The sequence below is a fragment of the Danio aesculapii genome, chromosome 24 (assembly GCF_903798145.1).
Source record: "Danio aesculapii chromosome 24, fDanAes4.1, whole genome shotgun sequence".
In the NCBI taxonomy this organism is placed as follows: domain Eukaryota; kingdom Metazoa; phylum Chordata; class Actinopteri; order Cypriniformes; family Danionidae; genus Danio; species Danio aesculapii.
This window is the reverse complement of record NC_079458.1, coordinates 34,002,437-34,027,586: the sequence shown is the minus strand read 5'-3', so window position 1 is coordinate 34,027,586 and position 25,150 is coordinate 34,002,437. Positions and strand designations below refer to the sequence as shown.

Here is a 25,150-nt window from a genome sequence, read left to right as displayed (position 1 = left end):
CATGGATTAGCTGTGATAGCCGCAGCTGTTCTTCAGTGTCACTGCTCGGTGAACAACGCTGACTATTAAAGTCAATTGCAGTCCTTTCTGTTGAGTGCGTGAACACAATGAACAATCAAATAGGCTTTTAAGAACTCACTCAACAACGCTCAAAGAGCAAGCTGGATTATTATTTACATTTGTTTGTTTGCTAAAAATGCTCTTCTGTGCATGTACTAGAGTTTGATACATTTAAAAAGAGTGTTGACAACGCACCGTGATGCATTGAGATATTGAATTGAACTGAAATGATGACTTTATAATGGTAACTGAACTGAATCCTGAGACCAGTGTACAGTAGGTTTACAACTGTACCATTCAGTCTGTGGGATCAAACTCCATTAAACAACACTCTCCCACCAGTACTTAATTTATACTCTCATCCAGTACATTAGAGTTTGTCGTGGGGGCATGAATGAAATGTTAAGTCAAATGAAAAATGAAAGTCAAAATGTTTTAAATGAAACACGTTTATAAATTACATGAAACTCCAGAGGAAAAAGCGTGGTGATTTATTGACGTTAATCAATCTATGTACTATAACATATAAAAGGGAACATGAAAGAAACGCAAAGCAACTCATGTAAACATTCTAATTTTATTATTTCCTTATTCAGATTAAGGTAAACAATTCGATTACTGGTGTCCACGTAAACGTAGTCAGTGTAGATATTGAGATCTAAAATTAATCTCAAGTCGAAGAAAGGTTGAAGCACCATGTTGCTGAACTCTTATGAAGATGGATTATTGTAAATTTGTCTTTATTCAGGAATGATGTTTGTTTTGATCTTGGGCATTGGCTGTTTTAACTCATCTGTTGTGTGCAACTGCGTTTGAATTCCCATACCAGTAGTTTTCCTCAGGCGCATGTTGCACATGATTATATTGATGTGGGACTTGTTCAGCCAACAGTTTCACTTTGTCTTAATAGATTGGTTGAGCACTACTGAACATGTTGAGTAAATATACATTCTGTGTAGGATTCATAATTATTAATTCATTAATTGAGACAATATGTAAATATCAGTTTGACAAATGTTCACTTTACTTTTTTGCAGTGCAGAATGCACAAATAGAGCTACATTACAATACAAACAACTAAAATACAAAAAAAAAAAAAAAAAAAAAAAAACATTTAGGGGCACTTTATTGTTAACCCTTTTGTGCTATTTAGGGATGTTTTCATCCACTTTGATTTTGAATTTGGCAACAACATTCTCAGTGTTTCCAGCCTGATCTCATGAGAAAACGTAAGTATTTTACGTTTTGTCAGTTTAGTGGCTAAACTGAGTTCAATCGTACGAAATTGTACGATTTTAAAAAGGAGGCGTGGCACCTAACCCCACCCCTAAACCCAACTGTCATTGGGGGATGAGCAAATCGTACTAAATCGTACGAATTAGATCGTACGAATTCATACGAATTAGCCACTAAGTCAAAAAGTTACGAATTGCCGTGAGATTGTGTTGGTGTTTCAGCAAATGGAATGATTTTTAGTGACAAATTTTATTTTAACACATATTTTGGGAACATTTGTTTTTTTAATTTAAAAATTTTTACTATCCTTTCGTTATGTTCGGGGCTGTTTTTGCCCCATACAAATTATGTTTTTGCCCCATTGACTTCCATTATAAGCCATGACAGCATATAATCATGCATTCTGGTTTTCCCTTTTGGGAAGAGGTACAATTTGTGATTTTTTACTGTTGATCATCAGTTGCAGTGCAAAAAAGCTTAGTTTCTGGCTTAACACTAGAACCGCCGGAGGTCGATGTATACCTAAAATCATCCGATAATTTTACCCAGCACAAATTTTGTTAAGAAATTGCTAAAAAAACAAACAAACTATTTCACTGTTTTTCGCCACTTTAACAAAAAGTGTCTAGGCTCATGAAATTAATATTTCAGGATAGAAAGATTATTTTAGGAGTAGGTTAGGAGTTAAAATATCTAAATTTGAGCCATCATACTCTGATGCATAACTTATTTCTCCAGACTCTCCATCATTCATTGCATTTTGTGTTTTTAATAGCTACAAATCGCCTTCTTTTAGTCATTGTGACTTTATTTATTATAACCACTAATTCAGTGAGTGAAATTGAAAGTAAAAGTCATTGAGTGAGTAATTTTAAACATAAGCAGTGGATGAATACCAGCATTTTTATAGTGGGTAAATTAGACCCACGCTGCCGCTTATAGGTATAAATATCCCACTTTTTAATCTATTTTTATCTAAACAATTTTTAATATCTGGGAATTGTAAATAAGGCAATTTTAGTAAAAGTTAATGACTGGGACGCTTAAGTGTTTTACTGAAGGTCTGTTATGTACATTTGAATAACATTGATGGTTAAAATTGACCCCATGGCAGTTCTAGTGTTAAATTACATGGTTATATAAAGTTTGCGTGAATCATACCCCAGACAATCTCTCTCAGGCAGATTAAGGTGCGGTTCATAAATGTGCGCCCGAGTTCAGAAGACAGCGTTCACACTAGCTAAACGTACCATGTCAAACGAACCTGGGTGCAGACCAAAAGTTCTAGTGTGAAAGCACCCCAGAGTTTATTTATACATGCACACTATAATTTGCTGTTTAACTCCATATAACTCCATATACATGTCTGAATTTTTTGTGCACAGGTAAAGCAATGGTCTCAAACTCAATTCCTGGAGGGCCGCAGCTCTGCACAGTTTTGCTCCAACCCTAATCAAATACAGCTGATGCTACTAATCAAGGTGTTCATGACTCTTTTGAACACCTTTATTACTTGGATCAGCTGTATTTGATCTGGGTGTTATCAAAACTGTGCAGAGCTGCGACCCTCCAGGAATCAAGTTTGAGAGTTATGATCTAAAGGAGTAATGGTGCCAACTAATGATCAACAGTAAAAATTTACAATTTGACCTCTTTCCAACAGGGAAAAAACCAACAATGATGAATGAATGAGTATATGCCGTCATGGCTTTGCAATTAAAAAATGTGGTTATAATGGAAGTCACTTGGGCAAAAATAGCCCCGAACATAATGAAAGGGTAGTTAATTTGAACAGTACACAAGGGTTAATCACTCAATGCTTTTGATGGAATAATGGTTTAGCTTTAATAAGCAAAATATTATTATGTTAAAGAGCCCATATTATGGGTTTTTGAAAATGCTCTTCCATGTAGTGTGTAACACAGCTCTAAGTGAAGTGAAATATCCAGCTAAGGCTTAAATCTGTAAGTGTACAGTGTTTAAAACTATTGATTCATCTATAAAAGAGTCGACTCATAGTGCTTCAAACGAGTCATCTTGATAACGAGTCATTAGGTGTTTCGTGATGACGCGGCTACGAAACACAAGTAGTTACGCACGCAAACCCGGGAGATTTGAAACCTGCGGCCCCGCCCACTTACAGAAAAAAAGTCACACACACACACACCGGTCGAATGGAGTCACGCTGTGCAGATGGATATTGACAGTTCACCCAAAGATGAAACCTTAGCAATATAGCCCAGCCTTGAGAAGTTCGAGTGCTTCTGGAAACTACATGATTACAAAGAAGACTTCATCGGTTTGTTAAAGGAAGGATCAGTAAAGACTGTCAGAACATGGATCAGTGCATCATGAATCAGTTTTTTTTCCGCAGATTAGCTTCGTGCTGAGGAGGGGTTTGGGAACAAATGAATTGCTGAACGATTCATATGGGAGTCGCTGGGATAATTAGGTAAAACTAAATGCAGATTATAAGACCATGAAAGTGTTTTTTGACCTTGCATGCATATTAGACTGTTGTTGGAGACCCTTACAACCAAAATATGACCCTATTTCATGTATAATATGGGCTCTTTAACATAATAAGTGCGGCTATAGAATCAGGTAAATATGACATTTATTATAATGGTTTATCACACGGCTCTGTGGAGTGCTTGATTAAAAATTGTATAATTTATTAAGAATTAACAATTTTATAAATTATAATCTATTAACAATGATTAATTACATAAACATTTGAGTTTATACACACATTTATTGTGACTTAAAGTGTTACTTAACTGTTAACGGCATTTAAAAATGAGAAATATATATTAAATATAAATAAATAAATAAATATATCCTGTTTCTCTGGATTTACAATTTATAGTTTTGTTCCACAAACTACTGATGACATTTCACCTAAATTTTATAACTATTTTAAGAACGTCTTGTCAAAATAACAAAAAGGTGCAATGTTTTCTCACACTCACATTTATAATTGTGGCTCTAATGTTTCACTTCAGTAAGCCATTCCAGTCCAAGGTCCTGAAGATAAGTGACAGTCATGAATACTGAATGTGTTATCATTCACTTATAATAAGATCTTAATATAATGTTTATGACAGTGTTGTTTGGTGCCCATTTTTAGGTGCAGAAGGCAAAAGTTTTAAAGCTAGTTTACTAAAATATAATAAATTATCAATTGTGTATATGCATTTAATATGCTGTAACAATCAATATAGGGATTAATTGTAATTACCTACTTATATACTAGTTTTAATATTAACTAACTAAATAACTAAATTAATTAATGAATGTCTGACATTGTGCAGCATCCTAAGACACATCTCATGATGTTCAGATATGTACAGCTTGCAAAGGGCGGCTGCTTTGAAGAAGCTACCAAAACATAATTTTAATTATAGTGTGTGTGTTTAAACATAGATCTTATTATTCATTCATTTTCTTTTCGGCTTAGTACATTTATTAATACGGTATAATAATAATAATACACAGCAGCATGAACCGCCAACTTATCCAGCACGTTTTTACACAGCGGATGTCCTTCCAGCGGCAAACCATCTCTGGGAAACATCCATACACACTCATACACTACGGACAATTTAGCCTTCCCAATTCACCTGTACCACATGTCTTTGGACTGTGGGGGAAACGCGAGCACCCGGAGGAAACCCACACAAACTCAGGGAGAACACACAAACTCCACACAGAAACGCCAACTGACCCAGCCGAGGCTCGAACCAGCGACCTTCTTGCTGTGAGGCGACAGAACTACCTACTGCGCCACTGTGTCGACTAGATATTATTATTATTATAAATAAATACTACTTTTAATACTAACTAACTACATGAATTAATGCATGTGTGACATTGTGCAGCATCTTAAGACACACCTCATAATGTTCAAGTGTGTACAGCTTGCAAAGGGCGGCTGCTTTGAAGAAGCTGCAAAACAAATAATTTTAATTATAGTGTGTGTGTTTAAATATAGATAGTTTTACCGCCACAAATTTTTCCTGCCGATATTATTGTACAAAATATAATGCTAGAAATTAAATGAAAAAAGGTGGCTAAACTTTAGACTGGTAGTTTTATATAAGTTGCCAGATTTAGATCACACAGTATTTCCTTGTTTGTTGTGTCAACAGCTTTCTTATCAATCCATGTGCACTTTTCAGAATTACTTACTGTAACCTGTTAAAGAGAATCATTTACTAGATTGAAATGTCAAATGCGAGGAGAGAAAGAAGTGTTTAGCAGTAAGCTGTAATTAATAATGTATGGAAATTCATTTTACTGTTTTACTGTCATGTCACTGTGTGGCTCGGAGTCATAAAGTTCATCATTCACAAAGTGGCTTTTGTGTTTAAAAGGATGGTTCACCCAAAAATGAAAATATACTCAATATTTACTCTTCTTTAAGTAGTACCAAATCTTAATGACTTTCCTAATTCTGTTAAACACAAAAAATATATACAATTTGAATAGTGTGTGACTTCCATAGGAAATACCATAGAAATAAATGGTTACAAGTTTCCAGCTTTCTTCAGATGATCTTCTTTTACGTTTGACAAAAGAATGAAAGGTTTGAATCTAGAAAACTGTGAGAAATGACAAGAACATTTTCAGTTTTTGGTGAACTATTTATTTAAGTTTACATGTCATGCTGTAATGATTCATTAATTAGGGTAGCTCTTGAAAATGGTCTCTGCCGTTACCTCATCATCTTGTTAGCTTATATGTATATGTGTTTGTCAGTCATTGAATGTATGTGGATTGGAATTTCTGTGATTGTCTCCAGCTCTGTCTATGTTAGTGATGGGAGAAACAAAGCATTTTTTAAGCTTCGAAACAACTGAACCACTTGCTTCACAAAATAATATACTGTTTCCAAAATTTGAAACACCACATGCTGGCATGCATTAAATGGTCTTTTTCAAACAGATCACAAATACTGAAAATATAACATCATCAAATGCACTTAGCATATCATCGTATATTACTCAATATTAAGTGCCTGCATTAGAGACTATTAATATTCATTTAAATTATATAATTCACATGTATGTGTATGTTATTGTTGTATCTGTATGTATAGTAGGCTTTGTGATTTAAAGATAAATAAAACAAGATTTTTAGTATTCTATTTATTCTATTAGTGTTCTATTTTTAAAGTTTTTGATGTCTTATTTTAAAAATAAACTCTGTTTATATCTCATCTTATTTTGTTAGTGTCAGATTATTTATATAAGGGTGATACACACTTGTTGGAAGACCCCTGTCAATTGTGCCTAGAACCACAAGAGGTTCTAGAATCACATCTTACTGTTTTAGTTATGTGAACCAACAAAGAAAAAATCCCATAAAGCATTTTCTTTACTTATGTTAATTTCAACATTAAATAATACATAAATTTTTTTAATTAGGCAATTTGTTCCGCTGTGGCGACACCAGAATAATAAAGAGACTAAGCCAAAAAGAAAATGAATGAATGAATGAATTTTTAATGAATCTTAATAGATCCCAAATTGTTATCTATATCATAAACTGCCCAAACAAACTATTAATTAACAATTAATGTAAATTTTTCTTTTGAGTAATTCTAGTGATATTTTTCATCATTGAGATTGTTTAGGAGTCCTGCAGTTTTAAATATTATTTGAGAATTAATGAATGCTGTTTCTTTCCCCAGGGACTAACAAAACCACCTGATGTTGAGAATGTTAAAATATCTCATCGTACAGAGACTGAATTAACATTTGAGTGGGATAAAGTTAACGGCAATAGCAGTTACAATTATACACTTAAAAGAGATGGTATTGAAGGTGATGAAACAATCACAGTCTCAGACACTGACATGCAAGTAACTCATACAGTCATAGGTCTGTCTCCTGGGACTGCATACTCCTTTAAACTCTTCACTGTGTTTGAGGACCAAACGAGCGAAGGATTTCAGTTCAGTGCAGAAACTGGTGAGTCACTGATGTTTTACAATATATTTATTCATTACAAAACATCTAAAGCAATTTAACAATGTAAAACTAATTAAAATAGAAATAGGCCATTACTAGAGTTTAAATATTATACAAGTTTAATACCTAAGATGTAAGCAAGAATTTCATTTAGCACAATGGAATTCATTTTTCAGAAACTGTCACAGTTCTGCCACTTTGGTTTGTACTTTCTGTTTTCTGTTGTATTTTCTGTATGTATTTTTACTATCTGTAACACTGCTCTTTTTGGTTCATTTCTTTAAGTTTCTGTGAGGACTTAACATGTGTTATTTGTGTTGCCATGTGCTCTCCTGTTTTCCCACCACTCTTGTTACCTGATTATTGATTAATTTGCCACATCTGTTTAATTCCTGATTAGTTTGTTTTAAATAAGCTCCTTTTGTGTTTTGTCGTGGTTCCCTCATGTGCCCTGTTTTATGCATTGTAAGCACTGATATTATCCTTGCTCAAGTTTATATTTTGTTTCATTAATGTCTTTGTTCAGTTTTGTGTAGTTAGATTTCCTCACAATATGTCTGTAATAGAGATACAATAAGTATCTTTTTGACAGTTAAGTTAAACCATGGCGTGAGAAAAAAAAGTAACATTTACACATAAACAGAAATAAACTAAATTATAACAAGAGCATTTGTAACTAACTTTTTAAAGCTGTAAAATATTAACACAGGAGAAAACAATGTTATTTATTAAAATACCAATTACAAAAAATACTGTATGTACTGAGCATCAGTGATTGTTCCACTGCCTCAGTATCCCACCAGTGACGATATACAGCCATATCGCACTGCTATGAGTGTGATATTACGTTTATACAACAGTTCGACGGCATGATCGTGTATAAAAATCTTTTTGTATGAGGAATTTTTTTCTGCCATTCATTCACATCTGCAGCTGACGTCACCACAGCAGAAGCCGTTTTTTTTCACCAACATCACTTTAGAGCTAGTATCTTAACGATTCTTAAGCGCAATGTCTAAAGTGATGACAAAACAGCTGATTTTGCTCACATTTTAGGATTATAAGGCTGACCGACATGAAATGCCATCAGTTTAGAGACATTAACCTAGTATTTCTCTGTTGCAATCAGGAGATCACAATAATTAATCCTGAAAAAGCCAAAGCACCACAAACACTACCAAATTAGTTTTGTATTTGTGATAAGGAAAAACGCTAAACACATGCGGGCATTTCTTCTTTCTTTTTACTGAACTAGTCTGTAGTAACGAAAACATGAGACTCATTAGTAACAAACAGATGACCAACCAAAAAGTAACAAAGTGTGGCCAACACAAAATACATACATTCCTGTAATGCGAGACCCATCTCACACTTAACACACTACAATTAGTATGGTATAAATACACCACTGTAACATACAAAAGAGAAAGATTGACTTAGAATATCACTTAGCTGTTTAATAATGATTTAATCAGCTGTAGTTAGAAATTAAGCTGCTTTTAATCCTCTAAGGGCTTATTATGCGGTCTCTGTCGCCGTCTTGTAGATGAACAATGTCAACCGTCGTTGCTCTGCTCAATGACAGGCTAATTGTAGGTATTTAAAATAGGCACTATCCATATAAATAAACTGAATAGTTGCAATCTAAACAACTACATTCTCGATTAAAAAAGCCTAAAAGTACATTATGTTGTCCAACAGAAGCAATATTTGTCAAACTGTAGAGTGTCCTCTGCTTGTTGCTGTATGTGGGCGGAGTAATACACAAGGGTGAAGGGTTAAGAGGCTGGACGAGTGCTGTTATTTGCAGAATATGGCACGGCTATATACGGGGGTGGGGGGAATTCCAGGAGTTTTCCGGGAGACGGAACAAAACGGGAGATGGGTCTGAAATACGGGAGACTCCCGGGAAATATGGGAGTGTTGGCAGATATGATGATTGGATGAGACTGGCAAATTTGAAGTCCTCATGTATGTTGTCATTTTCACTTTTTTGTATGCTTGAGAATTTAAATTTTTTATGCAACTTTATTCCATGAAATAGACCTCAACCATTCAACGCCACCCACCCCCATGGTAAAATGTGTGTATAAGAAGCCTAGCCTAGCACATAAATGATTATGTTTGACAGCAGCATATTGATTAAATATCATTTTGGATATATTTATAAGCATCATTAAACTCTGATAGATGTCGATGTCACTACTGGAAAAGTCACTGAAGAGTGATACTTTCAGTGACGCAGGTCTCAAATACATTGACACACATCACTTGAGTCAGTGACACATGCCACTATATAGACATGCAACCAGAAGTGTCACTATGCACATCTCTAGATCAGATGTCATGTCACTTCATGTGTAAAACTGCTACTGGTTCTTGGATTGACATTTGTCACTGATAAGTTAAACTTTAGAAAAGTGAAATTTTCTGACACTGCCAGAACCAAATTGTAGGGAAAATTGGATTACAACGGCCATTAATCGGCTGTCGATGAACATGTCAAACTAATTATCAAAGACCACAGATTTTAAGCAATGAATACAGGAATTTAAGCAAGACAAATTGTGCCTGAAATTGCAGTGAGAAGGGCATAAGTCATTCTTTAGTAAAGTTGGACCACTTTTAGCTATAATTTATCAATTTTTAAACTGCTTTTTTACATCGAAGTCTATGAATATATCTTTTTAAATTTGAATAAATTTTGTGTTTAATTAGGCTACATTAAACAGTTGTCCTGCAAAGACATAACTTTATTTATAGGGAATTACTGTGAATGGAAGCTTGGTGACTCCAGCATAGCACTAAATTTAAAAGATGGCACCACTGTGGATACCATGAGAGAAGCAGCAATAGTAATAATCAATGTCTCTTTCTGTGTCTTTTCCTCTTCAGTTCCTTCGAACGTTGAAAGTGTTTCAGTCATTGAACAAAACGAAAATATGATTAAATTAAAATGGAATAAAGGAAAAGACAAATACACGTATGAGCTGAACTATGGGGATAAAGTGGATGAAATAAAACCACAATCTAATGAGGTAGAACATACTGTCAAGTCTCTGTCTCCTGGGACTGAATACAACTTCACACTCTATACTGTGCTTGGAAGTCTGAAGAGCAGTGGACACAACTTCACAACTGTAACTGGTGAGTTACTTCGTGTGTGTGTGTGTGTGTGTGTGTGTGTGTGTGTGTGTGTGTGTGTGTGTGTTGTTTTTTTTATTTCAAACTCATTTTCATAAACTAATAGCAAATAGGCAATTCTTTATTTCTTTTAACTTTCTTAGGTCTATGTCGTTCTTAAGCTGTACACTGAAAAACATTATTCAATAATGATTCCTTGGATTTACTAAATTCTTTTACGTTACAGTAAGTGGTTGCAAACAATTTATTTGGGTTGAATTTAAACAAACAAATTAAGTTTTATTTTCTTAAATTTAATTTGTTTGTTTAAATTCAACCCAAATAAATTGTTTGCAACAGTTTTGCAGACATCATTTTTTTCAGTGTGCCTTATCATTAATGTGTCTTCCAAATTGCTTTTAGTTAAGTATACCCTCTAAGTCATACTTTCATAAAACTGCTCTGGACCCTCCTTGCTATAGCTTATCACTGTTGACACTATGCAAGTCTATACAAATATATATTTTTAAAGTTATAATACAAACAGAGTTTAAATGATAAGAGTCTGGATGCAGACTGGGTGCAGATGCAAGCTGAGACTCCATGCAATCCTTTTAATGTGTACACCTAACCCCACTCACAGTGGCATCAGTGTGCATGGTGTCTGAGATTGCATGTCTCAGTTTGCATATGCAAGTCTGCAGTCAGATACTATTGATTTAAATAGGCTAATTCAGCAGTACAGTGCTAAATCAAAAGATGGCACATCTGTGAACATATTTAGATGGGCATATTAAATCGGAGAAAACTTTCCTCCTTGGTACTATGACAGAAGCTGCAATAATAATAATAATAATATAGCTGCAAGCTGCAATTACAGGGGTTCAAGCATTTTAGCAGCGTAAGGTTATTTAGCAGTTAGGACTCTGTAATTTATTCGACAATGAAATATATGATTAGATTGTTAGAGTTTATAGATTGAGCTAACAAATGTTTGATTAAACACTCCAAAAAAGCAACTTTGGTTTTTACATATTGACAAATCTTTAATGAACATTTTGAGTGACCGTATTTAGGTCAAAGAATTCAGTATAAGCAGCCCTATGATATAATGTGTAGATCAAGTCATGGCACCTTAGACACAGACACTGCATGTCAAATTTCTAGATAATTGGATTAATGGTTACTCAGAAACAGTGATTTTTTAATGTATAGCGCCACCATGTGGCCAATGTGCACAAGTTTCATGCTATGACCTTAGATTGACCTCTTGCATGTGTGTAGCAAGTTTGGTGAAGATATTTTAATCCACTCATGAGTTATGGCCAGTATAGCTCTTCCCAATAAAAATAACAAAACAGCAGTCAAATAAGCTATTAGTGATCTCCTATTGCCATCTAGTGGCCAACGTGTCATTTATTTGATTACAGCCATTTAGGTGTGCATAAATATATCCCTTTTACGAATGAGCATGTTATAACTATACAAAATTAAAATGTAATATTTTATTAAAATAATTAATTATCTACAGAGTAAAAAGTGTGACAAGTTCGCAAAAGTAGGTTTCGGACAAATCGCGATGTAGCGGGAAAATGGTGCGTCGTAGAGCAAAAAAGTCGGGCTAACCCAAGGATTCAAACAATGTTTTTGAGCCTACGACAAACGGTGTACAAATGGCGGTCAAAAATGTCCAAAATGTTGGTTTTTGGCGTCATAGCGCCACCTATGGTCCGATTTGGCTGATCTTTGGTGAGAATGTAGTGTACCGGGGTACTACCATCTGACCAAGTTTCAGCTCTCTCGGACTTACGGTTTGTTCTGTGCAATAGTAACTTCGGCAGAATAATAATAATAATAATAATAATAATAATAATAATAATAATAATAATAATAATAATCTTAACAAATACAATAGGGTTTCAGCGCTTCGCGCTTGAACCCCTAATAATAATAGTAATAAATAATAATAATATTAATAAAAATCTTAACAAATACAATAAGGGTTCAGCGCTTTGCGCTTGAACCCCTAATAATAATAATAACACAGCTTTTATATATTGCTTGTCTAACTTTGCAACAAACATGACCCTCAGTCCTGAAATTAAGCTTTTGTTTCTTTCAGTGGGCTGTGAAGTGCTGTAATTATTTTGGCATTGTAAATGCATGACATATTTTTCCTTTTTACATAGATTTGACAGTATCATATTTTTTGGGTGTGTTCTACAGAAAATAAGGTGTTTGAAATACAACTGATTGGTAGCCTAAATGATCAACTGGTGAGTAATAGCAGGGTTTAGCAACACATAACATTTCTGTCTCTTTCTTTTTCAGCTCCTTCTGATATTCAAAATGATTCATTCCAAGTCATTGATCGAAGTGATTCTGCGCTAACATTACAATGGACTAAAGACAAAGAAGAATACAGTTATGAGCTACACTACAGAGATGTTTTAAAGCCTATTTCATCTACTGATTTTACAGTGGTGTATGTCGTCACACCTTTGACTGCTGGGACTGAATACTTTTTTACGCTCTATACCGTGTTTAAAGAAGTGAAAAGCCATGGATTCAGACGCTCTTTAGTAACTGGTGAGTCTCAGTACATAATTACAATCAAGCTAAAGTGACGTGTTGATTTAGATTCAGGGGGTCACATATTTAATGTGAAGGGGGTATTTGATATGAAGACAAAACAGCTGTATTTACTGTCATATTTATAACTAGTATTCATGTATCAGAATAAGAACTGATGCTTAGCAAACATTTTTAACTGAATAATGTTACAGTTTACTTCTGTCCTTGATGAATTTTTATTTTTATTATTGATCATAATGACAACACTGTCATTTTTGTAGCTCAAGTTATTTCAGATTAACCCTCTGGGGTCAGAGATGATTTTGGAGCCCCTAAGATGTTTTGAAATACCCTGACATTTGTGCTTATTTCTGCTGCATATTACATAGTATTGGCATACCTGTCAACATTGGGATGTAAAAATATGGGATGCGACTTTGTATGTTTACTCATATTTAATGTGTGCTGTCTTCTTCTTCTGGTTAAATGCTGAGTTACAGACCAGCGTAAAGGTATATACTGCCACCTACAATCATGATGTATGTAAAATCATGGCTTAGCAAGGGTTGTTTGCATCTACGTGGCCTTTTTTTTTTTTTTGGTTGAACTGACAATACAAGAACATCAGAACAAAATCCAAGGGATCACAGACAGATCTTAAAATCACAGGTCAATAATATACACAGTCATAAGAGAAACCATAATCACATACTCATACAATAACATACCATTAGACAGAAAGGGAAAAATATTAATAGTATTAATAATAATAAAAAATTATAACAAACAAAATTAAACAAATGAATGAAAATACAATGACACTTAAACAAATAACCATCAGGAAGGCAACTATAATCGAGGACCTCCTTTAAATACATCTGTATAATGTTTTGGGTGAATCCGTGTCGTGATAATGTCAACGTAAGCATCTAGACCAGGGATGTCAAACTCAATTGCTGGAGGGATGCAGCCCTGCAAACTTTAGTTCCAACCCTGCTTCAACTGGTAGGTTTCAAACAAGCCTGAAGGACTTAATTAATTTGATCAGGTGGGTTTAATTAGGGTTGGAACTAAACTGTGCAGGGATGCGGCCCTCCAGGAATTGAGTTTGACATCCCTGATCTAGACCCCGAATTAGAGGGAAATCCACGGCATTTCAGAAAGAGGTGCGTTTGTTGATTTTGCAATAACTTCATCGATTGCAAAAACGCAAAGTCCTGGAGGGAAACACCTAAATCCCAAAGCGTCCATTTTTACTTCTCTTCAAATCGCATGTACAAAAGCTAATGATGGAGTGTGTCTGTCAGTCAGCACCATTACATGCATTGGCTGATTCAGAGGTTGCACAGGAAAAGCGATGATTGACCCATAGCTTTAATGGAAATTAAGTGTATGCAGCTGTTTTTATATTCATTTCATTGTGGTTTCAAGCACAAGCACAAAATAAAGCGAAAGCACAATTCTCTTGAACAGCTCTTGCAATTATATCACATGTGAGATCAGCTCTATAGATGCTACTTTTACTTTTTATAAAAAGATTGAAAATTTGGGAGAAATACAGGAAAATACTTAAACGGGATGAAAGAATGGTAAAGTACTGGAGAATCCCGGTGTTACAGTCTAACTGGTGACCGTGTTAACTGGTGTCAATTTCCAGTTGTAAACTGTTTACGTTTGCAGATTCATCACTTCTTCACAGCAACAAAACATGCCCATACCAAATAAATATTCTTATTACTTGGTGTCGGTGTCATTGTAAGCATTATTGATTTTAATATCTGTGTCGCAGAACAGTATAACCAAAATTAATCTAAAAAATAATTATAATTTACATGTCATCAACGAGATTCGAACTTGTGTAGTCAAAAGGTTCAGCACACGCATCAAACAACTTATTTAACTGAAGTTTGCTTAAAGTGGTATGTTTTAATATCTTTATCAGTCAAAATATGCTTTGCTGTGGTTGTGGACTCGTGTTAACCTGTTTCTAACGACTTAAACATGTTTACATGTTGTTTAGTTACATGTACTCGCGTTAACATGTTTCTACAAACTCTCCCTCAGATAAAAGAGCTCTGAATGACAAAACGATGTTTCATAAGTTGGTCAAACCATGTTTTTTTCATAGTTGTAGACTCATGTGTTCCTGTGCCTTTGGACTCGTGTTAACTCGTGACCCATGCTCACACATGTAACGTACATAAAAACTTTTTTTTTATAAATACAATGACGATATTATTATGCAAAAAACTATGTCTAATATATCTTGTACTTTACATGAAAATTTGTATATTGTTACAGATATTTAAGTATAAATAAAGGTGAAAGTACAAACATGAAATACACATCAACACTGAAAAGTTGTTATAAAGCTGACTTGTCAAATAATACTCTTAATAATTAATTAAGTAAATGACAGACTTGGTTTCTTGTGTTTTATGTGTTTGTTTCAGTGCCATCTAATGTTGAAAATGTGTCTGTGGTGGAGGTCAATGACACTGACGTGATCTTACAGTGGAATGCTGTGCCTAATGAATTAAACAACAAATACGACTATGTTCTTAAATATGGTGATGTTGAGGAATTTCTTGAGAAGACAAATGGGAATATGATTGAGCTAAATGTATCAGGCTTGATTCCTGCAACAAATTACAGCTTTACTTTGCACACAGAATTTTATTCTCAGAGAAGCACTGGATTCAACTTTTATCTTTCCACATGTAAGTCTCTCTCTCTCTCTTAATTCATATTTTCTTATTCTTTTGGAGTACACAAATAATAAGCCATATAGCACGGTTTGGCAAAATTTCAGAATAACAATTATGAAAATTGTCAGCAATTGTCAGAAAGGTGATTAAAAATGTTTAGGGAAATTAAAAATGTTTAATTACAGTTTAGAGATCACATATCCAGCATTTATTAGTCCAACACAAGATTTACAAATAATTACAAGAGCTGATCTGATAGCAGTTTGAGATACATACAGTACCATGTCTCAGTCAGAAAATTATTCTGCAGTATTTATATAAATTACGATTCATTCTTGCTGAATCTTTCTTGACAGCTTTATCTAGCATAACTGAAGTCAGAGTCACCCGATCACTCACAGAGTTGACTGTCGAATGGAATAAATTGAACCGAAACAACGTCTACAACTACACTTTGCTAAGAAGTGATGGGGCAGAGGCAGATAACAATTTCACTGGATCTGCTGTTGTGGGGGATGTGATTACACATAAATACTCATCCCTCAAACCAGGGACTGTATACAGTTTTACTCTCTTCACGGTGTCGAATAATGTCAGAGATACAGGATACGGATTCAAGAGCATCACCAGTAAGTTTTTTTTAAAAAAATACTATGATTTAGCTAAAAAGCAGATAAAGAATTGAGTCTTGACATCTCGCCACAGTTTTAGATTCATTAATTAATTTATTTTCTTTCTTTTATTTCACGTTTCTTTTAATTAACATTTCTTTTAATTGATCTGATTTATTTATGGTTTCATGATAATAAGATGAGTTTAAATAAATGTAAAATAAAATCCACTTTACAATAATGCACATATTTGTTAACTGGATTAGTTAACCTGAACAGTGAATAAATTCTAGAATCGTTAATTAATTACAAAAATTAATTAATTAATTAAAATTCAAATAATATTTATTGAATAATAATTGTGACGGGTGAAGAATCACATGACCAGAGAAATCAAGTTTAGATCCCAGAGGGTGGATTTATTTACTAGGGTGCATGAGTGTAAGATCCCAAAGGGTGCTCCAATGGGTGAGGTGCTGAGTGTCCGTGAGGTGTGTCTGGGAAGCCGATCAGTCACCAACTGCTGTCTATAGGAAAGAAAGGGAGAATAAGCATTAAGCTGCGGTCACACCAGAGTTTGTGTGTGCGAAATTCTGTCGTACGGGGCTGCGAAAAGGGGCGGGATTAAACAAGCCAGCGATTTGCTCCATGTTTTAAATTTCTGTCCAGAGAGGTCATGTTTTGATCCTCGATTGGTCTCACGCAGTCAAGTGATGCGATTTCGCAGGTCAGAGTTCACCAAGCTTGAACTTTGCACCGCAGCAACATGCGAAACTTGACGCATAACCTTGCGTTTCCGGTCTGACGCATTGAATGGAAGTCTATGGGAGGAAAAGTCAAGTGTGACCGCAGCTTCAAACGCAAGGTCATGCGTTAAGTTTCGCATGTTGCTGCGGTGCAAAGTTCAAGTTTGGTGAACTCTGACCTGCGAAATCGCATCACTGGACTGCGTGAGACCAATCGAGGATCAAAACATGACCGCTCTGGACAGAAATTTAAAACATGGACCAATCGCTGGCTTTTTTTAATGTCTAAACATCTTGTTTAACCCCGCCCCTTTTCGCAGCGCCGTACGACAGAATTTCGCACACACAAAGCCCAGTGTGACCACAGCTTTATGTAGCCGGTCTTGGATTAGTTGCAGCTGGTGCTGATTAGTTGGGAACGAGAGGGGCAAGGTGACGACGCTGATAGGTCCATGGGATGCTCGTCACATAATATATAGTCACTTTAAATATAATTACTGTATGAAAAGTGTGTACTGTACACAATAAACGCACAACAGCATTAATTTAAATGATAATATAATTTTTTTTAAAGTCACTTACTCTAAAGTGGTCCAATATTTGTAACAAATTTATTAGTTTAATATATAAATTTCAGCATACCTGGACACTATTAAATTGCCTGCAAACACAAACTAATAATGCACAGTTGAATTTTTTATTTACCATCACGTATATCCAAAGGAAAATAGGTATATTGCTCATTCATTAACTAATGTCCACTAATCTGACCTCATTTTAGTTTAACTGTTTTAATTATTTATTTATTGAGGCGACGTGGTGGCGCAGTGAATAGCACGTTCACCTCACAGTAAGAAGGTCGCTGGTTCAAGCCTCAGGGTCAGTTGGCATTTCTGTGTGGAGTTTGCATGTTCTCCCCGTGTTTGCGTGGGTTTCCTCCGAGTGCTCCGGTTTCCCCCACAAGTCCAAGACATGCGGTATATGTGAATTGGGTATGCTAAAATTGACCGTAGTGTGTGAGAATGAGTGTGTATGGATGTTTCCCATTGATGGGTTGCAGCTGGAAAGGCATCTGCCGCATAAAACGTATGCTGGGTAAATTGGCGGTTCATTTATTGCGCTGTGGCAACCCCAGATTAATAAAGGGACAAAGCCGAAAAGTGAATGACTGAATTTATTTATTTGTAAAATTTGGGTCAGATATGAACTGTTGGGTTAAAAATTTAATTTTAAATATTAAAATGTGTAACTCTGGGTTTGTGCATATTTGTCCCATATTTGTCCCATATTTGGGTAACAATCCAGCATTTTTTAAATTATTTTTAGCACATTTAACAAAATATATTATTTAGGGATCTCTGAAAATAAGGAATGTAGAGTAAAATCATCAAACCCACGCTTTTAATTAAAGACAGAGACCCCCTACTGCGCAAAGACACGTCCAAACGTTGTCTATTGCACGTCATTTTTGAACGTGCGATTTTGGTCGCCTGAAGGTGCAGACTGTGACGCCAGATGACGTCTTTTTTTCAGATGTTTTTTAATAGTCCTGTATTGACGTCCACAGGACTTCCGTGTTATGTCTAACTGTGGTTAGGCCAAATGTGGTTATTGTGGATGTCTTTTCTACGTCAAATCTGAACTTATTTTAGACATCATTTTATACTGCTTATATGCTTTGGCATAACTTTAGTCTCATTTCAGAAAGTGACTGTTTAAAATCATTTGATTGTCTCATTAGCAGGATTGAATTGGAAGTGCATGACACCTTTGCATGCTTTTTCAGTTATCATCTGCTTCTGAGACAAATAAGCAAACACGGGACTACAGTTAAACACAGGCATTTACAAATAAAAATAACTCAACCAGTACTCACTTATTACCACCTTTATTGTTTTGAACCAGAACAAACATCTCTAATAAACTTTGACTAGGTTTAATAATGTGCATCGTTACAAATTGAAAATCAGCACTGGTGGTAAAATATAAATATAATAATAATAACAACAATAACAACAAAGTTACAAAGCTTGTATGGGTCTCTACAACAGATTTAAAACAATAAAATTTAAACACTGCTTACCTGAACTAAGGATTCATTAGGTAATGTATTTACTAACATAAACTAATTATGAACAACACTTGTACATTATTTATTAATCATGGTTTAACATTTATAAATGCTTTATTAAAATCTAAATCCATAAGAATAGTTAGTGAATGCACCACGAGCTAATATAAACTAACAGGAACGACAGTATTTTCATTAACTAACATAAACAAATAGTGTAACTGTTTATGTCAGTAAATGCATTAACCAGCACACTGTAAACTATAACAAGTTGAGTTTACTTAAGAAAATGTGGCAACTGATTGCCTCAAATTTAAGAAGAAAGCCAGTTTAACTTTGAGTAGACCATGAATAAAACTTAAACTGGGATTTTTTAAAAGCAGTTGAAGTCAGAATTATTAGCCCCCCTTTGAATATTTTTAAAAACATTTCCCAAATGATGTTTAACAGAGCAAGGAAATTTCCACAGTATGTCTGATAATATTTTTTCTTCTGGAGAAAGTCTTACTTGTTTTATTTTGGCTAGAATAAAAGCAGCTTTTAATTTTTTTTAAAACATTTTAAGGTCACAAAATGATTAGCCCCTTTAAACATAGTCTACTGAACAAACCATCATCATACAATAACTTGCATAATTACCCTTACCTGTTAACCTAATTAACCTAGTTAAGCCTTTAAATCTCACTTGTATAGAAATGTATAGAAGTGTCTTGAAAAATACCTAGTCAAATATTATTTACTATCATCATGTCAAAGATAAAATAAGTCAGTTATTAGAAATGAGTTATTAAAACTATTATGTTCAGAAATGTGTTGAAAAAAATCTCTCTGTTAAACAGAAATTGGGAAAAAAATTAACAGGGGGGTAATAATTCAGGGGGACTAATAATTCTGACTTCATATATATATAGATATATATATATATATATATATATATATATATATATATATATATATATATATATATATATATATATATATATATATATATATATATATATATATATATATATATATATCCCTAACTTCAAATTTATCTCAGATTTAAATTATTTAAATAATTATATTATATTTAAATAAACTTTTCCTTGTTTTCTGCAGCTCTGGACTGTGCGACTTTTAACTGGGAAGTCACCAACACATCAATATTTGCTGATGTGTACGGTTGCACATATGTCACGGCTCAAAACAGCAGCGGGAGTGGTAAAAATGGTTCTATAGAGGCAGACAAGGTGAATCTGCGAGACCTGTATCCTGGAGAAAGCTACACTGTTTCACTGTTTTATAACTTGGAGTCGAAGATGCTCACACAGTGCTCACAACGCCTGACATTAGGTGAGCTTAAACTCTCTGTTTTGGACCCTGCTGCTTATTAGCTGATATTTATAATCTTTTCTTTCTCCCTTTCAAACTACTCCAGTTCCATATGTTGTATCTAATCTTAAGTGCGAATATCATTCTGGAGGATATGGTCTGGCTGTCAAGTGGGTTTATCCGGATGGAATTGTGGATGTTGTGGGGGTGGATGTTAACGGAAAAAGTTTCAACCATTCGCATGGTTCAGATGAGCCAACTCAGCAGCTGGTAACAGGCCTGCAAGCTGCTCAGTGGTACAAAGTCACAGCGACATCATTTTCTGGAGCCAGGAGGAGTGAAACTATATGGATCACCTGCCAGACTGATCCAGCAGGTAAAATTTGTCTTGTACTGTATTGTTGTATTATAAAAAGTTGTATTATAAAAGTGTCTTAAATCGATACTAATATTCTTGTTTACTGTAAATAAAATTGAATGGAAAAGTTGCAAATTCATATAATTTGACATTTGACAATTGCTGCCATGTGTCTTCAGAAAAAAGAAAGGGTGTAGCAAATGAAATGGACTAGTCTTATAACTTTCTTTTTATTGAAAAGTGGCCAGGAATTTCAAGCATTAACTTAATTCACACTTTATTGTAAAATTCTTGCTATTAACAATTTATTATCATGACTATTAGTTCTTATAATTTGCTGCTTATTAATAGTAATTAAGGTAGTAGTCAGGTTTAAGATAAGATCATGCAGAATATGCACTTTATAAGTAATAATAATGTCTTAATATTAAGCAGGTAATAAGCCTTAGTAATAGATTTAATGAGGGGTCTAAAGGGTGGATGGAGTATCCATTAGCAGCATTTATTAAACTAAGTTTAATATAAGTAAGTATATATATATATATATATATATATATATATATATATATATATATATATATATATATATATATATATATTATACATAAAATGTTCATATACATAAAATTAAGCAGCAGGTAAGTTTGACACCTGGTTCAAAACTCACGCAGATTGCCAGATTGATGACATTAACAGATTGGTGACATCAACAGGAGTGTGACTGTCTATTGAGCACTATAGGCTGATTTAAATTGTGTTCTAAATAAAATATTTACGTAGAACTCTGAATCTGCGTCTCATTTCGGAGGCTGCTTCTGTCCACCGGAAGGCGCATTTTCGATCGCGGACGCATACTTAGAGAGCCTTCCTGACTGAATGAATGAAATACTCTGTTTTCCACCAAGGCAACCCGGGGTGCTGAAATATAATTGGCTAAACAGGCATTGGGCGGGTTAAAGGGACTAAAACAAAGACAGACGTTCTGGCACGGAAAGCACATTTTCAAAGCAGAATATCTGACTTCAGCATTGTTTTTCAGATAAACAAGAATGTTCATTTAGCATATTTCTTAAATATCTGCAGAAATATTAAGGTATTTTTCTGCTTTAGAAGAGTCAAAAACTTACATACAGCACCTTTAATATTCATAAATATTAATGAATACTAAAGTCAAACCTCTTGTTATATTTAGTGGCAACCCTGATAAAGAGTTTAAGCTTTTCTTTGGCAGAATTTATATGAAATAAAGAAACATAACGGATTCATTATCTCTCTTCTTACTGATTTTGATTCCAATAGACTTCAGGATAGGATTTAAGTCAATAGAATTTTTTTTCTCTAGCTTCTTCACCATTTCTTCAAAGAGTGTGTAATTGAGGAGATAAGTTTGCAAAAGTGCAAATATTACCGGTCTTTTATTCTTTATTAGTTTCTCTTCCTCTTAGTTTGTACTGTATGTGAGTATACTATAGTCTCCTTGGTAACATATTTAACAGTTGTTACATAAACTTTATTGTGCGTGATAATAAGTGATTCAAACAGCCTCATAAAGTAATATGAGTTTAAAAATACATAAGATTACTGTAAGAGTTGACTACAATATGACATTCATGTATACTGAATCATTGGGTAATGCAAAGTATTAGAAATCATTCTTTGGTGTAACCATAACATACTGTACATTATTGTATTTATCCTGCAAAATTCCATCAAATCTTTGATATTTAAGCCACATTATATTACAGGGTTAGTTCACCAAAATATTAATTATTGACTCTGATATCGTTAAAGTCCCTTGAGACGTTCATTTATTTTACAAACACAAATTAAGAGATGAAATCCGAGAGCTCCCTGACTCTCCATAGACAGCAAGGCTCATGAGATGTTCAAATTCCAGAAAAGGAACCAAAATCTTTGTCAATCACTTTAATGAGTCAATTATACAAAGCTCCAAGAAAACATTTGAGCACCAAAAAATCTGGAAAATACTTTGTATACCTAGTCTTCTCTTCAACATCAGGTCAAGGTGCACTTTACAGGCCATTAGAGCTGTAATCGGGCCATAAAAGTTAGTACTGATATGGCCTGAGCCTGACAAGTACATTTTGATTGACAGCATTTTAAAAGCCCGAACCCCTTTATAGCCAGACATTATTCAAATGTGCACATGCACACAGCTCTTTTGTCTTTTTTTCAAGATTGAGTCATTTAAAAGTGTTTTAACATAGTTTATTCATACAAATGTAGGCTATAAGTCACTTGGAAGTTGGAACAAAGAAGTAAAATAAGTCCTCTGTAACATCTTAGCACTCTAAATAGGCCTAGTTACATACACTTAGGCCCAATCCCAATTCTATTTTTGTACCCCTTCCCCATGGCTCTTAAAACCGAATGTGAAGTGGAAAGCCTTTAAAATTTACCCCTAAGAATTGGGACAACACTACAACACCTGCACCCACCATCATATGTCATCACGATCTCTTCCTTCATATGAGATCAGACGATCGCGACTGCTGAAGTTATTCCAGTTGTTTTATTTTTTGGTATTTATCTTCAGGAAATCACTGAAGGCATATATCATGTTATGATAACGATCTAATGTGACAATAATATCGTAACCGTACTGTGCATTTACATGGCCATATTACACAGCAGACAATGTAAAAAGCTCATTCCCAGCCACTAGACTTTTCTGACAGGGTATTCGAGTGTCATCTAGTGTCAGAATGTTGTGGGACTGCTGTACAGGACTTATTATTATGGATTATAGACTCTTTCCTAACAAATTAAATGAAAATAAATTCTAAAAAATTATGACGGGTATTTGGCAATAATGAAATTAAGATAAAGGCTCTGCGGGATTTGTTTCGCCACTTCTCTTCACAATCTGGCCTTAAGGCGACGATGAAGCTGAATAATAAAATAATAATGCCAACATTAGCCTATATACTCTGTCTACATTATGCATTTATGATTTAATTAATATCCTTTACCCTAATTTATAAATCCTTTATACTCACCAAGTTTATGCTACGTGTTTTTGTGGAGGAACATTATTGAATCCACTGTAAATGGCTTTAGCGCAGTCCTGTGCTCACTGATGGTGTGTCCAGCAACACTGAACACTCTTTCACTGCTGCTGCTACTGGCTGGCATACTGATCTGGCTAATTTAGCAATTTTATGGTTGGATTGTTTGTTCATCTTCCACCAGCCAAAAACACCCATTTCATTTTCCATGACAGTGGTTTCAATGTAGCGAGTGACCTCGTCATCTTCCTTGTCAGCTTACTGTACATGCTGTACATCGCTGTTCAGCGCTCTACCGTAATATGCATTGAATGAGCGACCGCCGAAATACCTTGGCGGCTAGAATGACCGCAGTCAAAATTCGCTCTTTTTGACTTCTCTGTCATCATTTGTTTCACCTTTGCAGGGATGGATTTTAAAGTGGTAACAAACGATTTGATTACTTTCTTACGCTTATCAAAATGCATCACATGACTATTCATTCACAAGCCCGACCCTGGCCCGATCCCATCTAAAATGATAGAAATTAAGCCCGAACCCGTCGGGTTCCTCCGGGTTCAGGCAAAGATCTTCAGCTCTACAGGCAATATAACATATATATGCCATTAGAGTCAGTAGCACAACACACAAGCATTGTATTGCTTGTAGTAAACACACTCCATGATCTGACACGGGAGACAATGTTAAACTAAATTGGTTTACGAAATGTATTCTTAGAGCTTTGGAAGTGGTGTTAAGTGAAACCAGCAGGGGGCGCTCAATCTGCAGTCTGTGTGGGTCCTAACGCCCCAGTACATTGATGGGGACTCTATACTGCTCAGTGAGCGCCATCTTTCGGATGAGACGTTAAACTGAGGTCCTGAATCTTTGTGGGCATTAAAAATCACTGGATGTCCTTCAGAAAAGAAGGCCATCCTGGTCAAATTTGCCCACTGGCCTCTGTGTCATGGCCTCCTAACCATCCCCATATCATAATTGGGTTCATCACTCATGTGTTCTCTCCACTAATCAAGCCGGCGTGTGGTCTGGCACAATATGGCTGTCGTCATGTCATCCATGTGGATGCTGCACACTGGTGGTGGATGAGGATATTTCCCACAAAAATGTGTAAAGCACTTTAAGTGTCCAGAAAATGCTATATAAATGTAAGGAATTATTGACCTCTGAAGTCACACGGGATGATTTGACAAAGTTTTTGGTTCCATAGTCATCTTTGCTGACTACGAAGGATGAGAGGGCTCTCTGGTTTCATTTAAAGATCTTAATTTGTATTCGGAGGATGACCAAAGGTCTCAGGAGATTGAAACGACATGGAAGTGACTAACTGATAACAGAATTTCAATTT

The 25,150-nt window shown here is 34.9% G+C and overlaps 1 protein-coding gene across 1 annotated transcript in view; it reads left to right on the top strand.

Annotated features, from left to right (window-relative positions):
- Positions 1–25,150, top strand: part of ptprh (protein tyrosine phosphatase receptor type H) — a 42,623-nt gene that overhangs the window by 5,570 nt on the left and 11,903 nt on the right. The window contains exons 2-8 of the mRNA XM_056450475.1: positions 6,992–7,271; positions 10,167–10,418; positions 12,726–12,983; positions 15,422–15,688; positions 16,033–16,305; positions 20,206–20,439; positions 20,525–20,794. Coding sequence (XP_056306450.1) covers positions 6,992–7,271; positions 10,167–10,418; positions 12,726–12,983; positions 15,422–15,688; positions 16,033–16,305; positions 20,206–20,439; positions 20,525–20,794 — 1,834 coding nt within the window. The remainder of the gene's footprint in view (positions 1–6,991; positions 7,272–10,166; positions 10,419–12,725; positions 12,984–15,421; positions 15,689–16,032; positions 16,306–20,205; positions 20,440–20,524; positions 20,795–25,150) is intronic.